Below are 19,931 nucleotides of genomic sequence, written 5' to 3'. Positions count from 1 at the left end.
CCAACTATGTGCCGTCTACAAAAAAATCTACTTTAAATGTGAAAATTCACATATGCTAAAAGTAAGAAGACGAAAAATAATACAGTACATAAACACAAATGACCAAAATATCTAGAATGGCTATAGTAATATCAGATAGGATAGAGAGAACAAAAAATTTAGCAGCCATAAAAAGACATGTTCCGATACGCAGTGCGGGAACTGAGGCGCCAGCTGTCGATTTGGAAGTTCCGGGGAAGTCGCGCATGCGCGAGTGTATGCGTTGCCGGCGAAGAGGGGAGCCTGACGACTCAGAAATTTGAATACCACAGTAGCATGGAGTGTGACCTCATGGAGACTGACATCGTGGAGTCATTGGAAGATCTAGGTTACAAGGGCCCATTGTTGGAAGATGGAGCGCTCTCTCAGGCAGTCTCTGCTGGAGCCAGTTCCCCCGAGTTTACCAAACTCTGTGCTTGGCTGGTGTCTGAATTAAGAGTGCTCTGTAAACTGGAGGAAAATGTGCAAGCAACTAACAGTCCGAGTGAAGCTGAAGAATTCCAGCTTGAGGTGAGTGGGCTACTAGGGGAGATGAACTGCCCGTATCTTTCACTGACATCTGGGGATGTGACCAAGCGCCTTCTCATTCAGAAGAACTGCCTCCTCTTGCTCACATACCTCATCTCAGAACTAGAAGCTGCCAGAATGCTCTGTGTGAATGCTCCTCCAAAAAAAGCTCAAGAAGGAGGCGGTAGTGAGGTCTTTCAAGAGTTGAAAGGCATATGTATTGCTCTAGGAATGTCCAAACCTCCAGCCAATATAACTATGTTCCAATTCTTCAGCGGGATTGAAAAAAAATTAAAGGAAACATTAGCAAAAGTTCCACCTAATCATGTGAGAAAGCCTTTACTGAGGAAGCCAATGGGACCAGCCCACTGGGAAAAGATAGAAGCAATTAACCAAGCCATAGCCAATGAATATGAAGTCCGGAGAAACCTGCTAATAAAACGTTTGGATGTCACTGTACAGTCCTTTGGCTGGTCTGACAGAGCTAAGAGCCAGATAGAAAAATTAGCCAAGGTTTACCAGCCGAAACGTTCGGTCTTATCCCCTAAAAGTACTATTTCTGTTGCCCATCTTTTGGCTGCAAGGCAGGACTTGTCAAAGATTTTAAGGACAAGCAGCGGCTCTATAAGAGAAAAAACTGCCTGTGCCATCAATAAGGTGTTGATGGGCAGGGTGCCTGACAGAGGTGGTAGACCCAATGAAATCGAGCCTCCACCCCCAGAGATGCCACCATGGCAGAAGAGGCAAGATGGCTCCCAGCAGCAAACAGGAGGCCGAGGAGGAGGGAGAGGTGGCTATGAACATTCCTCATAGGGAGGACGAGGAGGTCATGAACAAGGAGGCGGGAGAGGTGACCATGGTGGCCGAGGGGGAGGAAGAGGAAATAAGCATCAAGGAGGCTGGACAGATGGAGGGAGTAGAGGAGGAGGTGGCTACCAAGATGGTGGTTATCGAGATTCAGGTTTCCAGCCAGGTGGCTATCATGGTGGCCACAGTGGTGGCTATCAAAGTGGAGGTTATGGTGGCTTCCAAACATCTTCATATACAGGAAGTGGATACCAGGGTGGTGGCTACCAGGAGGACAATAGATACCAAGGTGGTGGGCACCATGGTGATCGTGGTGGTGGTCGTGGAGGGCGAGGGGGTCGTGGAGGGCGAGGTGGTCGTGCAGGCCAGGGCGGAGGCTGGGGAGGAAGAGGGAGCCAGAATTATCACCAAGGGGGTCAATGTGAACAGCATTTCCAGCATGGAGGTTATCAGTATAATCATTCTGGATTTGGGCAGGGAAGACATTATACTAGTTGAGGCTATCGAACCTTACATTTTGCTAGCGCTCAAGTAATAGAAACTTAGTTTCAGAATCCTGAATTCAGCACCTATTTTGAATTAATGTGAGACCACAGGTGGCAGGCAGATTCCTGCTTGGCATAAGCATTTGTAGGTCTTCATTCAGTTCTGTTGAATTTTTTTATTGGACTTACATAATGCTGTTTATTTGAGAAACACATAACATCTCTCCTTTCTATGAAAAATTTTTAAAAGGTGATTAAAATTGCCTTTAATTGACCAGTAGACTAATTCCGCAGTCAGAACATGCATACTTTTTTGAAGCAATTACTTGAATAAGTAGTTTTCAATATGCAGTTTTGAAAATGAGGATTCACCTAGACTTTTTTAGATTTACTACTAGGAAACCTTCCTCATATGAATAACCATTTATATGTGTTTTGCTTCAAGTATTCCAATGCCTATTTTCCAAGCACAGTTCTGCCCCCGGTTGACTTTTATGCCACGTGTGCTTCGTGATAGAACTTTTAGGTCAGTTCCTATTAAATGAGCTCTTCTGCAGATAGCACACTCAGTAGCCTTATTTTGTTGATGGAATACTGTGTCATATGCTCAAATCTGAAAACCTTGAACACGGCCAAAATCCATAAAGATTATAAAAGCAAACTAAGTTGTGAACCTATAGTACATGTAGGCATTTAGTTAAGTATAGCAATTCAAACTGACCTGCATCCATCCAAAACAAATTCCTCCTTCAACCTTATTTTTACTTGAAATTTGCTAGAAGAAATAGCAAACCGAAATTTGTTTTATGCATGAGTTAATACCACTGGCTCAGCAAATACAAGTTAGTTTGCTTTAGGCAGGAGACTTTTTTTGTAATGGAAGAAATGCACTACAAAGTTAAGACAGATTTTTGCTAAGTGCAGGAGGCCCTTTATTATTGCTGCAGAAAACAAAAGCCTGGCTGAGTTGATGTTTTACATTCTCCCTTACTGAAATCTACATGACATGATGCTTCTTGCTGGGTTTTTGTACATGTAAACATTGTCAAGCTGTGAAAGAAAATGGCTGGAGGTGTGCTTTGTGTGAAAGGTGAGCAATAAAGTATCTGTTAAGTTCTCAAAAAAAAAAAAAAAAAAGACATGTTCCATAATGAAAACGATGACAGTTTATAAAGAGAGCATAAAACTCCTATATGTCCATGAGCATAATAAAGAGTGTCAAAATACACAAAGCATAAAACCAAGGAGCTGAAAAGTAAAGTAGGTAAGTCCACAGTTACAGCTGGATATTTCAGCCCTCATTATCTTAAAGAGCAAATAGACAACAAAATCAATAAAGACATAAAAAATTTGAACAAAGCTATAACCTGACCTTAACAACTTTTATGGAATACTCTACCCACAAATTGCAAAGTACACATTCTTTTCCAAGGTACCCAGACATTTTCAAAGATGTGCCGTATTGAAACCATACACATTACATTCTCCGTTAGCAGTATAATTAAATTAGTAATAAAGATAAAAATATCTGGAAAATCTTCAAATGTGAAAATTAAACAGCACAATCATAAATAACTGTAGGTTGAAGAAAAATATCACACAGGGAATTAGAAAGTATTTTTGAATTGTATGAAAATGAAAATACCTGTTAAAAACCATGTGACACAGTTTAGAAAATGCTCAGAGATAAATTCATAGAATTAAATTCTTATATCAGAAAAGAAGAAAGATCTCATACCAAAATTCTATGCCTCTACTACAATAAACTAGAAAATGAAGATATTAAATTCAAACAATAAAAAATGGAATAATAAAGAAAATAGAAGAAACCAATAAAATGAAATTTAGAAAACAGCAAAAAATAAGAAATAAAACCCAAACTGGCTCTTTGAAAACATAAAAAAATCATTAGTTGCAATTCTTAGAATAGAGAAGATGGAGAGGGAAAGCAATGGGAAGATGGAAACTGAATACACGAATTGCAAATATTAGAAACGAACAAGAGATCAATTCCTACAAATTATAAAATGTTAAAATGATAAGGGACTATTATGAACAACTATATGCCAATAAATTTGTCAATTTAGCTGTAACAGAATATTTCATATGAGGATTCAAAGTACTGCATGTACGCAAGATGGCAGACTAGGAGGTCCCAGCCCTTGTAACCCCCAACCCAAAAACAACTTTACAACCATCCACAGATGAGAATCAGTCTGAGAGAGCTCTGGAGTCCAGTTAAGAAGCTGCAGCAACCCATGAAGCAGAAAAAATTGAGGATAACTGCAGAGAAAGGGGTAGAAAGGATAGTCAAATTTTACTTGTTACTCCATTTTTCAGACTAACAAAGCTCAGCACTGAGAGGAACCCACCAGCTGCAAGTTCCCCAGTGGGAGAAAAGCAGAGCAAGAAAATTACTGAGGACCTCATCTGGCTTAGCCATTGCCACTGTGTCCAGAGTTGATTCCTTCCAGTGGGTTCATGGTCTTGCTGACTTCAAGAATGAAGCCGCAGACCATCGTGGTGAGTGTTACAGCTCTTAAAAGTGGCAAGGACCCAAGGAGTGAGCAGCAGGAAGATTTGTTGTGAAGAGCAAAAGAACATAGCTCCCACAGCGCAGAAGGGGACCCCAGCAGGTTGCCAGTGCTGGCTTGGGTGGCCAGCTTTTATTCCCTTATTTGTCCCTACCTGTGTCCTGCTGATAGGCCCATTTTACAAAGTGCTGATTGGTCCATTTTACAGAGAGTTGATTGGTTCATTTTACAGATTGCTGATTGGTCTACTTTACAAACCTCTAGCTAGCCACAGAGCACTGATTTGTGCGTTTTTACAGAGTACTGACTGGCGCATTTTACAAACCTCTAGCTAGCCACAGAGTGCTCATAGGTGTGTTTTTACAGAGCACTGATTGGTGTATTTTACAAACCTCTTGCTAGCTATACAGAGCACTGATTGGTGCATTTTATAATCCCCTTGTTAGACAGAAAAGTTCTCCAAGCCCCCGCTGGACCCAGGAAATCCAGCTGGCTTCACCTCTCACCATGGTCCCAGATCCCTGCAGCCCTCACTGCTGAGGGTGCAGTCTTTACTGATGTGAGCTTCAGCTGCTGGAGTCACTCAAAACCCATATTGCTGCACTTCCCTGACACTGAAGCTCTTTACGTCCCCCTAATTTTGACAGCTGGCACCACTGTACAACCCCAGAACTACTGACCTTGTGCACCCACTGAACTAGCATTGCCATGCCTCTCTGAACCTGCCATCACCACAAAACTTATATAACCTGTGCTCTTAAGTCCATCACAGGTTAAGGTCTTTCTCTACTGAAACTATCTGTAAAGTCTGAAAGAAATGCTTGCTTCTTCTTCAAATGTGCAGACACCAACACAAGGCTATAAGTAACACTAAAAGTCAGGGAAACATGAAACCACTGAAGGAACATAATACATTTTCAGTAACCAACCTCAAAGAAATGGAGATATATCAATTGCCTGCCTGACAAATATTTCAAAATAATTGTTTTAAAGTTCACCAGGCTGCAATGGGAACACAAATAGATAAATAAGCCATTTAAGGGAAACAGTACGTGAACAAAATGATAACTTCCACAAGAGATAAAGGTCATAAAAAAGTCCCAAACAGAATTTCTGGAACTAAAAAATACAATGACTGAAATGAAAAATGCAATGGAGCTTCTAAAGCAATCAAGCAGAAGAAAGAAATAGTAAACTCAAAGGCAGGTCATTTGAAATTATTCAGAGAAGAAACAAAAAAATAAAAAAGAGGGAAGAAAGCCTATGGGAGTTAGGTGACATGATAAATAAAATCAGTATATGAATAATGGAGTTCCCAAAGGAGAAGAGAGAGAAAGGAGCAGAAAGCTTATTGAAAGAAATAATGACTGAGAACTTCTCAAATTTGGAGAAAGAAATAGATATTCAAATTCAAGAAGCCCAAAGGACCCCACACAGGGTTTTTGAATTTTGAAAGCAACAAGAGAAAAGCAACTCCTCACATAGAAAGGAACCTGCATAAGATTATCAGTGGATTTCTCCTGAGAAAGTGGGAGAGAGTTCAAGAGAGAGTGTGATGATATATTCAAAGTACTGAATGAAAAAAAAAAAAAAACTGCCATCCAAAAGTACTATACCTGAAAAAGCTATCCTTTTAAAATTAAAGAGAGTTATTTATTTATTTATTTAAATTTATTTAAATTTATTTAAAGATTTTAAAATAAAATCTTTCCCAGACAACAAAAACTGATGGAATTCATCACCGCTAAACCTTCCTTACAACCTAAACTGAAGAGAGTTCTTAAAATTGAAATAAAAGCATGCTAAATATCATATACGTAAGCATATGAAAGCATACATCTCACAGGTAAAGGTAAATATATAGTAACATAACACTGTAATAATGGTGCATAAACTAATGTTATCTCTAATATAAAAGTTAAAAGTATTACAAATAACTATAACTATAAAATTTGTTCATGGACATGCAATATAAAAGGAAGTGAACTCTAACTGCAATAACACAGACTGGGTGGGTGAAGCAGAAATGTAGAGTTTTTTAATGTGATTGAAGTTGTTATAAATTTATATAGGTGGTTATAACATAATTACAAGATATTTATGTAAACCTCATGTTAACCACAAAACACTGTGACATATGCACAAACGATAATGAGACAAAAGGAAAATCATTACATATATCATCAAATAGGAAAGGAAGACAACGAGAGAAGAAACCTAACGGCTGCAAAACAACTGAATGACACTAGCAAGTCCTTATCTATTAATAATTAATTTAAATGTAAATATATTAAACTCCCCAATCAAAAAGCATAGTGTCTCTAAATGGATAAAATACAAGATCAAGAGATACACTTTCTATGAGACTCACGTTAGGTGTAGGCACACATAAGCTGACAGTGAAAAAATGGAAAAAGATATCCTATGCCATTGGTAACCAAAATAAAGCAGGAGTGGCTATATTTGTATCATAGAAAATAGACTTTTCCTCAAAAACTGTTACTAGAGACCAAAAAATTATATGGTGATAAAAGGGTCAAATCAACAGGAAGATATAATAATGTATATACACCCAATATCAGAACACTTAAAAATATAAAGCAAAGATTGATAGATCTGAAGGGAGTAATAGACAGAAAAACAATAATATAAGACTACTTCAGTACTCCACTTATAATAATGGATAGTCTATCTAGACTAAAAAAAAAATCAGAAATGAAAGAAAAGACATTACAATGGATACCTCAGAAATTAAAAAGATCATAAGGAGCTGTTATGAATTATACATCAACAATTTAGACAACCTAGAAAAAAATGGATAAATTGAAAGAAATATGAAACATACCAAGACTGAATCAAGAAGAAGTGGAAAGTTGGAAGACACTAATAACAAATAAGGAGATTGAATGAGTAATCAAAAAGCTTTCATGACAAAGAAAAGCCTAGGACCAGGTGGCTTCACTGATAAATTCCATAAAACATTTAAAATATTAACAGCAATCCTTCTCAAACTCTTCCAGAACATGAAAAAAGAAGGATCACTTCCAAACTTATTTTTTTTTTTTTAAATGGAGTCTTGCTCTGTTGCCCAGGCTGGAGTGCAGTGGCTGGATCGCAGCTCACTGCAAGCTCCGCCTCCCGGGTTCACGCCATTCTCCTGCCTCAGCCTCCTGAGTAGCTGGGACTACAGGCGCCCACCACCTCGCCTGGCTAGTTTTTTGTTTGTATTTTTAGTAGAGACGAAGTTTCACCGTGTTAGCCAGGATGGTCTCGATCTCCTGACCTTGTGATCTGCCCATCTTGGCCTCCCAAAGTGCTGGGATTACAGGCTTGAGCCACTGAGACTGGCATTACCCTTATACCAAAGACAAACAAAGCCACCACAAGAAAAGAATGCTACAGGCTAGTATCTCCGATGAACTTACAGGCAAAAATCCTCAATAAAATACTGCCAATTCTAATTCATCACTATTTTAAAAGAATCATATACTCTGACCAAGTGTGATTCATTGCTAAGATGCAAGGATAGTTCAATGTATGCAAATCAATCAATGTGATATATCCCATTAACAGAGTGAAGGATAAAAATCACATGATCATCTTGATAGATGCAGAAAAAGCTTTTGACAAAATTCAACACCCTTTCATGACAAAATCTCTCAACACATTATATATAGAAGGAATTTACCTAAACATAATAAAGGCCATATAAGAAAAAACTGGAACTCACATTACACTTAATGATGAAAGATGGCAGCTTGTTTTCTAAAATTAGAAACAAGAAAAGGATGTTCACACTATTCATTTCTGTTCAACATAGTACTGGAAGTCCTTGCCAGTGCAATCAGACAAGAAAAAGAAATGAAAGCCTTCTGAATTGTAAAGGAAGAATTAAAATAATCTCTCTTTGCAGACAACATGATCATATATGTACAAAACTTAAAAATTAAATACACATACACATACAGGTTAGAACTAATGAATAAATTCCTCACTGACTCAAGAAGTTTAAACACAGTTTCTTATCAAATGCATGCTATACAAAAAACAAAGGAAAGAAACAAGAAAAAGAAAAATTCAAAGTGCCTCTGAGAAATATGTGGCCCACTACCAAGCAGTGGATGGCAACATTTTCTCCCTTTTGAAAAAATTGCCAACAAACAACTGTTTGAATATAATTTCTATTCAGTTATCTCTTTTTGCTTTCTCTGGAACTCCAATATTAGGATTGTTAGAACTGTTCATGTATTCCTTACACTTCTTGCTTTCTTATTTCTATGCTTTTTTTCCTGTGTGCTTTGGGGTGGGAATTTTTCCATTGGCCTGTCTTCCAGTTAAATTCTGTAATTTGACCTGTACAATCTACTGTTCATCTACTGAGTTCTTATAATAAATTGTGATTTCTAGTTCCAAAATATCCATTTGATAATTTCCAATTCACTGAGGATATTCTACATTCTCTTTTACATTTTGTACATTTTTCTCTTATTTTAAAATGTATTTATCATAGTCATTTTTTCATGTGTCTTGACACTTTTAAAAATTTCTCCTTCCTTTTTTTCCCTTTTCTCTAATTACAGGTAATAATTATTTTACTCTTAATATGAATACAAATGTTTTATTGTATGCAGGAAATTGTGTAGAAAAAAACTGTAGAAGCTCTAGGTGTCTTCACTAGAGATTTTCTCCTCTTTCTTCTGTTAGAAAGATAGCATGAGGAGATGATTACCTAAACCAGTCGTGGACCAAACTAGGTCACCGGTAAATGAGTTTTTTATTAAGTCTTGGACTAATTCTCTTTTTTTAATACTGCTCAGGCCTGGGTCTGCTAGACCCTCATCTAGGAGTCTACCTGACTCTATTTCCTCAGCTTTGAAAGATGATGGGGACGAATCACTATCACCCAAAGGTTTCCACCCCAGCTGTCCAGCCTTTTGCTACAAGAAAGTTCAAAATCAGATAAGCATCTTAAAGAGACAGTACATATGCTGGAGACAAACCTATGTCTTTTGTCCAAAATATAACATGATTTTAATGAACTATTCTGTTTGAGAAAATGCAAGCTGGCTCACCAGCATCCCAAAACATCCTCAAATTCAACAAATGTGACTTGGGGGGAAATGGTTGCAAATTGAAGGTTCCAAAATGTCTAGTGTATGAATTTAATCCTGTGTAGTAATTAACAGGATTGCTGGGTTCTTCTCTCGGCAGAGGTCGTCGGACTGGGCTAAGCCTAATCTTCACTTCACATCCAACATCAGCAAGCGAACCGGAGGAAGAAACAGCTGGCAACACTCAACTCATTTCACAATTGCTTTCCATGCCTGAAATTTAGTTCATCTAGTCCTCCTTGTTGCTACAGCTCTCTGATGGCTTTAAAATATGATTTTTAAAGTTTGATTGGGATTTCCCATTTTTTTTTTTTTACCCTAGAGGAAACATGATTTGCTAAAATTTATTACATCCTACATAGAATTGTAAGCATCTTCTTTATCCTATTTTATAATCAAAGTTGCAAAGGAGATGAGTGCCAAGTGTTCATATGCTCTTTTCAGATTTTGAAGAAATAGAAGGCGATGGTGAGAAAAATTCCAAACTTTCTGATATCTGACTCCTTTCTCTGTTCTCTGTTGTACCAAGGTAGGTACTGTATCACATAGAGTTCAGACACAAAATGGGAAACCACACCACTGAGATAGCCACGGATTACTAACAAGCTGTACCTCTCATGACTAGAGTGGAGATCAAATGGAAGAGATTGGAGTTATTGGAACCTAAAGCATTGGAAAAGGTCCCCTGGTTCTAGGACTCCAACCTTGGAGGAGAGGATCCAGCCAACTTGGGGTTGTAGCCTTTGAAATTTTGTGTAGGGCCCAAAGGCCTGGGACTCAGAACTCTGACTGTAAATTGTTTGTAGCTGTTCTGGTATCTCTGGAGCTGGCAATACTGTTGGTTCTGGGAGTTCCTAAATACATACAAAAAATAATGCACAGACTGAAAGCTACTGCTGCTGCCAAGGTGAAAGCTGTTACTGTGGCAACACTGACATAAACAGGAATCAAACCGTTCGCTTAGGTTTCCAGTCTCTCTCGTTCCTCTGTTGACAGAAATGAATACGAAGAGGACTGGCAAAGAATTGCAATTTGTGGGTTCCCATTTTCCGTGAGGTGAAGCACAGTAGGGACAGGAAGAGGGCTTAGAATTGAGACCTAGCAAGTTCACACACACACACGCACACACACACACACACACACACACACACCCTCCGCATCCACAAGCCATGTCTTTGCTCAGAAAAAACAAAGAGACAAGTTCCAAGAAAATTGTTTAAAATGATGAAAACTAGAAATACACTGGGAATTACCTTTCTTTAATGGAGATTGTTAATCCTGAAACATGATAGATCTCTGGGTTTTTCCATCGGTGGCCTCTGGCACGGGCAATAATATTTCTACTGCCAGGACACTAAAAATTAATACATGGGATATTTCATTAAGGATTGAGTTTCTTTTCTGAAGTTGTAAAAATTTCCTATTCTGTCTCACATGGAGTCTGAATACTTGGCTTTTCTTTCTCAGGTGAAGTATGAACATTTTGCTCTCCTTTCTGATGCGGTTTTGCCTCCTACTAAGCAACATTAACAAAAGTAAACACACACAGGAATTAATAAAAGTAGTATTAACAAAATTTTCTTGTGCAACCATAAGTTTTGTCTTTTCCTAGGGGATGGCATGGCACTGTCAACACTTCCTCCTGTGCCTTTTAACAGGCAGTAGGGTGGGGCCTACTTACAGTTGCAATGAGACTGATGTTTATTGTTGCAGGTGCTTCTCATATTACAGATCTTAGGTGAGCAAGTACTTTCCTCAAACGGCAGAGGGACACACTTCCTATGTGTACACACATGTTTTGAACCACAGTCTGTGCCACCTTTCACTTCACCAATATCAGGTATGGTCATTCCAAAATGGTAGTCAGTACTCCAGCAGTTGATGCCATTGAAGTGAGCCCAGTGCATAGTAGAATGAGCTCTCAACATGGGAATCTTTGTCAGATTCTCACACTGAACTCTCCCACACAGATATCTGAAATACTGCGTCTTACATATTTAGTGTTATCTAAACCATAGTGGCCAAACAGTCACCGTGGGTACTCACCCTGTAGCAACTCTGATTTACACTCTTGGCTACCTTGCCAAAAATGTGTCTACACTGTCTGTTACAGTTCCTACATCACTTTTGATAGCAGTAGCCACTGTCTATGCAGTTGAGGCCATCCTGCACACACACATCTTCTGGACAATTATGCGAAGTTCCCTTGTACCATTCTGGAAGATCACATTCATTGTGCTTTTCTCTACACAAGTGGCCTGATGGAAGGAATTGGCAGTCTTCGCAACAAAGCCCAAAAGCGCAAGCAGCCCCAGGTTTCAGAGTACAGTCTACCAAACAACACAGATCTTTGGCACACAAGGATAAGGATCCACAGTCACACTTCTCTCCTTCCTTAACCACGCCATTCCCACCATACTTGTGTGTGAAGATGTTCTCCGGATTTGGCAAACCACGCAAACAGGTCACTTTCACAGTGGTTGTGAACAACGTCTCATAACAGCAGTTGCTGAATCTATACGTGATGTTTACTGTTGGAGACGTTATGCATATTTTCTACCCACATGTACATGGGCTTCTATCATGTGGCATACCCAAAGTATGGCCAAACTCACGTGCCCTAATGAATGCAAATCGAAGCATTTGGTCATCCAGGAAACTAACAACTCGGCAATTACCAGCAAGAGTACATCCTGTTCTGAGATAGGATGAGCCAGCAAAACTACCATATCCTTTCTTTACAATAAGATGTACAGCATCATGTTTTATGCGGGAATTTAAGCTGACCTTCTTCCATTTGCAAAATTCTGGCAGGACTGCATCTAGGTCATTTATTACTATGGGGTTTCCTTCAATCCAAATCTCGATTCCAAGTAAAACCACATCAACTTCTACTGGAGAATAAAAGGCATCTACTTCATTGATAATAAGGCTTACATCCCTCTGCACATTTGAAATATTTCTTTTCTGATAAAGGAATCGTGTGTGGTCTACCACCACTGCCTGTTCAAGAAGCCGTCTATGGGTCCTCTAGCCCTCGTAGATGCTTTGCATCTTAGTGGAATTATCACTCTCTTGAAACTTCAATTGTCATGCTGTTTCTTCTTCTGTTAATCCACATCTTAAGGGTGGGAATTGCGTCTCCTTGCTATCTAGCTTATATACCAGATGTTCAAATGTGGCAGAATGCCTTTGGGCTTGATTTCATAAACAACATCATTTACTCATGCTATTCCTTGAAAGCCCCAAAACAGGTGCTAAGAGCAACCAGGGACTCTGTGTCCCCTTCCATATAACCATGGTAGTAGCAATCACTTTGGACAAAAGGTTGGTTCTCAAGGAGAGCACCCTCATCAGTGTAGGTGAACTCAGAGAGGTATCTGGATACCAGATTATTCTTGGCCTTCATGTGGACAATGTGTCTCTGTTCCCCAAAGCACAGGCTATATGAGAGCTTTTATGTTTCTACCAATGCCAGTTACCCTGACAGGTATCACCACTTTTGGGGGGCTGTGGTATTGACAGTGCACAATCTGGGGCCATCCAGAAAGGAACAGAAACACTTCCAGCCAGAGCAGCAAGACAGTGGTCCTCACCTGCACCAGGGGATCGCCTACAGCCATTATGGAACCACCATGATGGAGCTATATGGATGAGATCACAGGAGGGCAGGGCAGGAGGCACTGTTGGTATCTCCCTCTCTTTGAGTCATTTGTGTGCAGCACTGACCTTCACAGTCTGTCTTGTGGCAGACTCAACCCATCAAAGCGCAGAACTAAATGAAAAAACAAGAAGGACAGGGACAACGGTGATGTTATGAACAGGCCATGGCGGAGGACAAAAGCAGGGTATGGGAGAAAATGAATGAATGTTTGACTCAAGACATGACTCGATATACTGTCTTGGATTTGCTCTTACATTTTGGGGAGGCAGAGTCAGACTTGGTGGGCAAAAGAATGACAATTGGCCACAGGTTGATAATTTCTGAACCTAGACGAAGGATACATGGATTCATTACGTTGTTCTCTAAATCTACATCTTTGTGTGTATGTGTGTGTGCGTGTACATTTCCATAATAAATAAAGTACAATGGTCTTAATGAAAAAAGAAACATATTTCTTGTTTCGAATCTTGATTTTTGGATTCTTCCTTTTGATAATAAACTATGTAGTTACATTATGCAGGAGAGATACATAAAAAAACACATATTTTTATTCGTATGGTCCCTAATATATACTCCCATGCAACAAATCATTACCGGTTCCATCTTCATCTAATCTTGTCAAACTGCAAAGTTTCAAAGTATCCATTGTCCTTCAAAAATAGTAGCATCACCAGGAGCAGTGGCTCATGCCTGGAATCCCAGCACATTGGGAGGCTGAAGTGGATGGACCACTTGAAGCCAGGAGTTTGAGACCAGCCTAGGCAACATGGCAAAACTTGGTCTCTACAAAAAAAAAAAAAAAAAAAAAATTACCGGTGCATGGTGGTGTGTGCCTGTGGTCCTAACTTCTCAGGAGGCTGAAGTGGGAAGCTCTCTTGAGCCTGGGAGGCGGAGGATGCAGTGAGCTGAGATCACACCACTGCACTCCAGTCGGGGTGACAGAGTGAGACCCTGTTTCCAAAAAAAAAAAAAAAAAAAAAGGGTAGTATCTACTGTAATGGATACCCTCATTCAATTCAATAAAACAATAAACAATGGTGGAATTGGAAGGGCGACTACCTTGGGTTGATTACACTCTTAAGGAAAATAATGCTTTTCAAGGCTTCTGGTCATAGAAAATGGAAATGAAGTCAAACTAGCTAGGAACATAATAGCTGGAGGGGACAATATTGAAGGCAAAACTAAGTGCCTTCAGAAACGAAAAGGAGCTCACTGAACTCACCATGGAGGGAAGAAAGCTTTGGGAAAGTTAATATTGTTGTACCTGGGCAAAGGCATCAAAATTTCTGGCACTTTTGGAATTATAAAATGACCAGCTCCTGGGATCCACCCTGAAATGTATTTGTGTCATAAAAAATATAAATATATACAACCTGGACAACATGGTGAAACTCTCTCTCTACAAAAAATACAAAAAATTAGCCAGGTGTGGTGGCGCATGCCTATAGTCCGGCTACTCGGGAGGCTGAGGTGGGAGGATCACCTGAACCTGAGAGGTTGGGGCTGCAGTGAGCCATGATAACACTATTGTACTCCAGCCTGGGTGACAGAGCAAGACCTTGTGTCAAAAGAAAAAGAATATATATATATATATATATATATATATATATATATATATATATACATACTCTCATATCATATAAAATATTATTTCAATAATACAAACGTATTATCACGTATTTGAAAATGAGAAGCCTGGTTCTAGCACAGTGCCTGGCTAGCAATACTGTTTTGTTGCATTGTTCTTGAATAAAATATTAGTAAAACCACATAATGTGCAGACATTATACTGCACACTTGACAGACATAAATGAATGCTGCTCGGCTCAATAAGTTAATGGTCTGGAACATAGGTTTAGGCAGAGTGTTAGGGTGAAGATGCACTTAAGAATCTGTAAAGTTGCCTTCGATATTTTACATATAAAATGCCTATTTTCATTTATCTAGTGAGAGTGTTTACAGTCTTCATCAGATCACTAAAGTAACGAGATTATTAAAGTAACGAGATTTAAAACTACTAGCCTAGTTGGGGGGAATGAAAAACAGAGGAAAGTGAAATCTGCTCTGAGAGATCTAAAGCACACTGATCAAATACCATTTCCCATCACAGGTAATACAAAAATGAAAGATTCCAGATTTAGCACCTACCATCTCCTGGACCCGGACTCATTTCTCCTTAAATATTCTTTTATCTCGATTCAAAGTTCTTTGACCACTTCTGTCTAGAATCATTTTCCTGTCACTTTATGGAAACTTTGATGAAAAACAACAACAGTCTCTCCTCTCTTCATGCTTCTTTACAGAGAGCTCATTATTCCTATTTAATTTTACAAAAACGTAGAGCTCAACAATGTGAAACCCAGCAGAAGAGAAGTTTTCCATTCCCAGTATCCCCCTATGCCCTATAGACCAGATGTTTGGTTGTAATTTGACTTGGTTACAAAAGCCACTTCCAAATCACCAAACTGGCAGCCATCTCATTATACCATTATTTACCTTTCTTCCTTATGATACTGACCTCCCAGATCAATCCTGCACTAACCTCAAAGAAAGGCATGTCTCATTTACTATTTCCTTCTCCACTGGTAATCTCATTCACTCCTTGCTGTGTTGAACCAGAATGTGAACAACCCACACAGCACCCAATATGTTTTACCTATAATTGTTTTGCCTGAATTGTAAAATTCACCTTCAATGATCTTTAGCCATCGACCTACAGCCATGACCTGTATTATATTATCATCTACACTCATCCTGACTCTTACATATTAAACAGAGAACCACAACTTTTTTTATACATCGAATTTATAGAGAACTCAGATAATTTTTTCTTTTCATTTTACCGTTTTTCAAGTACCCATTCTTGTTCCTTTTGTTCTATAACCTGGTTCTGGACTCCATCACCGTAACCACAGTTGACCAAAACCCTCAACCCAATCTAGATTAATCCTTTTGTCTGCCTTTGCCACTCCTATAACACAATGGCAATACTGTGAGGAAAAGAAATCACAGGGGTCTATTTAGAGGAATGCTTAAAAGGCAGAAGTCCACAAAATTAGAATAAGATAGCCAGATGAAGTCATGAACAGATATTTATTTCAAACTCTCCTGTACTTCTAATAATCTGCACTTTGTTGTCCACATTATTTCTCTATTTTCAGATTTTCCAAATTTCCTCATCAATACGCAGGACCCTCAGCTGAAGTTGACATTGTCTTGTTTTTTACAGATTGCTATTATTATCAAATTTCAGTAATGATAGTTTGAATTGGAAAACCAAGAATTCTTCATTTAATGCTTAATACAGTGTGAGTAAATAATATCTCAGAGACATTTCAAATCTGTACTTAGACATGCTTCTGCCCATAGACATGCTTATTACATATTTTTTGAGACATAGTCTCACTGTGACACCCAGGCTGGAGTGCAATGGCAGGATCTTGGCTCACTGCAACCTCCCAGGTTCAAGTGATTCTCCTGTCCCGGTCTCCTAAGTAGCTGGGACTATAGGCACTTGCCACCGTGCCCAGCTGATTTTTGTATTTTTAGTAGAGATGGGGTTTCACCATATTGGCCAGGCTGGTTTTCAACTCCTGACCTCAAGTGATCTGCCCTCTTTGGCAGACTTGGAGCACAAAACTGTCAAAACACACAAATAATAATAAAATGTCAATTTATCAGGAAGATATACAATAATTACATATGCACCCAACCTCAGTGCATGTAAATATATAAAACAGTGGCAGATCTGAAGGGAAAAATAGACAGCAATATAATAATGGTAGGAGACTTCAGTACTTCACTTTCAATAGTGGACAGAATAACCGGACAGAAAGTCAATAAGTAAACAGCAGATTTGAACAACACTGTAGAACAAATGAACCCAGCAGACATGTATAGAACATTCTACCCAACAGGAGTAGACTACATAGGCTTCTCAAGTTCACGCAGAACATGCTCCAGGACTGATCACGTTCCATCACAAAACAAGTCATAACTATTTTAAGGAGATTATAGAAGGAATTTACCTCAACATAACAAAGGCCATATATGTAAAGCCCAGAACTAACATTACACTTAATGATGAAAGATGCCAGCTTGTTTTCTAAAATTAGAAAGAAGGAAAGGATGTTCACACTCTTCATTTTTATTCAATATAGTACTAGAAGTCTCAGCCAGTGCAATTAGACAAGAAAAAGAAATAAAAGCCTTCTGAATTGGAAAGGAATAATTTAAATGATCTCTCTTTGCAGATAACATGATCATGTGACCATATATGTAGAAAACCCTAAAGACTCCACAAAAAAAAAAAAACCTGTTAGAACTAAAAAGCTCAGTAAGTGTCAGGATACAAAATCAACATACAAAATTCAGTTATAATTTTGATACACTAACAAGTAAATTCTTAAAATGAAATTAAAACAAACTCAATTATAATAGCAATAAAAAGAACTGAATTCTTAGGATTAAATTTAACCAAAAGGGTGAAAGAATTTTACATAGAAAATTATAAAGCACTCAAGAAGGACATTAAAAAAGACACAGATAAATGGAAAGCTATACCATGTTAATGGATTAGAAGATTTAATACTGTTAAAATGTCCATGCTACCCAAAGTAATCAATGGATTCAATGTGAATTCCATTAAAAATCTCAATGTCATTTATTATGCAAATTGAAAAAAATCCTAAAATTTGTAGGCAGCCACAAAAGACTCCAAATAGCCAAAGTATTCTTGAACAAGAAGAGCAAACCTGGAGGCATCACATTTCCTAATTTTAAAATATATTACAAAGCTGCAGTAATCAAAAGATATGATACAAGCATACAAACAGATATATAGAACAATGGAACATAATGGAGAGACTAGAAATAAACCCATGCATTCATGATCAATGACCTTAGATAGAGGTACCAAGAATATATTATGGGGAAAGGATAATCTCTTCAATAAACGGTTTTGGGAAATCTGGATATTCACATGCTAAATATTGAAATTGGACCCTGATCTCACACCACATACAGAAAAATCAATTCAAAGTTGACTAACAACTTAAATATAAAACCAGAAACTTTGAAATTACTGGAAGAAAACATACAGAAAAACTTCTTAACATCAGTCTTGGCAATGATTTTTGGATATGACACCAAAAACACAGGCACAAAAGCAAAAACAGAGAAGTGGCATTGCATCAGACTTAAAAGCTTCTGCACAGCGAAGGAAACAATCAATAGATGACAATGAAACTTAGGTTTCTTAGTCGCTTTGAGCTGCTATTACAAAGTACCATAGACAGGATGATTATAAGCTGCAAAGATTCACCTTTCACCATCTGGTTAATAGAAGTCAGAGATCAGGATGTCAGCATGCTCGGGTCCTACTGAGAATCCTCTTCCAGGTTGCAGACTTCTGTTTTTTCCTTTATCCTCACATAGTAGAAAGAGGACAGTAGAGTTCTCTGGGGTCTCTTTTGTGTGGTTCTAATCCCATTTGTGTGGGCTTCACTGTCACAACCTAAATTATCCTTCAAAGGCAGTACCTCCTAATAACATCACATCAAGGGTTAGGATTTCAAATAATAAATTCTGAGAGAACACAAATATTGTACTAAGAAATGGGTGAAAATATTTGCAAACAGTTTACCTGATAAGAGGTTAATATCCAAAATATATAAAGAACTCGCACAATCAATAGCAAAAAATCCAAATAACTCATTTAAAAAATGGGCAAAATCCCTGAATAGACATTTCTCCAAAGAAGACATATAAACAGCCATTGGGTATAAGAAAAGGTGCTCAGCATCACTAATCATCAGGGAATTGTAAATCAAAACTACAATAAGATATCATCTCGTATCTGTTAGGATGGCTATTACCAAAAAACAAGACATAAGTGTTGGCAGAGGATGTGGAGAAAAGGGACACTTGCACACTATTAAGGGAATATAAATTGGTGCGGCCATTATGGAAAACCAGGATGCAGTTTCCTCAAAAATTAAAAATAGAAATACCGTACGATCCAGCAATACCATGTCTGAGTATATAGCTCCAAAGGAAAAAAATCACTGTTCCAAGGATCTACCTGCACTCCCTTGTTACTGCAGCATATTCACAAAAGTCAAGACATAGAAACAACCTAAATGTCTGTCAACAAATGAATAGATAAAGAAAAGAAAATGTAAACACACACACGCACACACACATAAACACACACTACTATTCAGCCTTAAGAAAGGAGGACATTTTAACACAAGCCATGAAGATGAACCCAAAGGACATTATACTAAGTGAAATTGCACTTTTTTTTTTTTTTTTTTTTTTGGACGGAATCTCGCTTCATCACCCATGCTGGAGTGCAGTGGTGCGATCTTGGCTTACTGCAACCTCTGCCCCCTGGGTTCAAGCGATTCTCAAGCCTCAGCCTCCAAATAGCGTGCACCGCCACACCCAGCTAATTTTTGTATTTTTAGTAGAGATAGTGTTTCACCAAGTTCACCAAGCTGGTCTTGAACTCCTGACCTCAAATGATCCACCTGCCTTAGCCTCCCAAAGTGTTGGGATTACAGGCCTGAGCCACCACACCCAGCCTCATCTCACTTTTATGTGACATCTATAACAGTCAAACTCGTAGAAGAAGATAATAGAAAGCAAGTAGCCAGGAACTGAGACGGTGATGGTCAAAGGTTACAAAGACCCAAATGGCTTCACTTGTAAATTCTATCAAACATTTAAGATGCCAATAATTCTAATTCTACACAAATTCTTCCAGAAACTCGTGAGAAAG

General features: G+C 38.5%; 1 protein-coding gene across 1 annotated transcript; it reads left to right on the top strand.

Annotated features, from left to right (window-relative positions):
* The first annotated feature begins 231 nt into the window (after nt 1-231).
* LOC111545649 (protein FAM98A-like) lies at nt 232-1,851 on the top strand. Its single transcript, XM_031935839.1, is given in 1 exon segment — nt 232-1,851. A coding segment is annotated over 1 exon segment (1,536 nt). The 5' UTR covers nt 232-315.
* The last annotated feature ends 18,080 nt before the right edge of the window (nt 1,852-19,931 follow it).

Source organism: Piliocolobus tephrosceles, chromosome 7, assembly GCF_002776525.5.
Source record: "Piliocolobus tephrosceles isolate RC106 chromosome 7, ASM277652v3, whole genome shotgun sequence".
NCBI classification, from domain to species: domain Eukaryota; kingdom Metazoa; phylum Chordata; class Mammalia; order Primates; family Cercopithecidae; genus Piliocolobus; species Piliocolobus tephrosceles.
The sequence above is the reverse complement of the archived record's forward strand: the minus strand, read 5'-3'. Positions and strand labels throughout refer to the sequence as shown.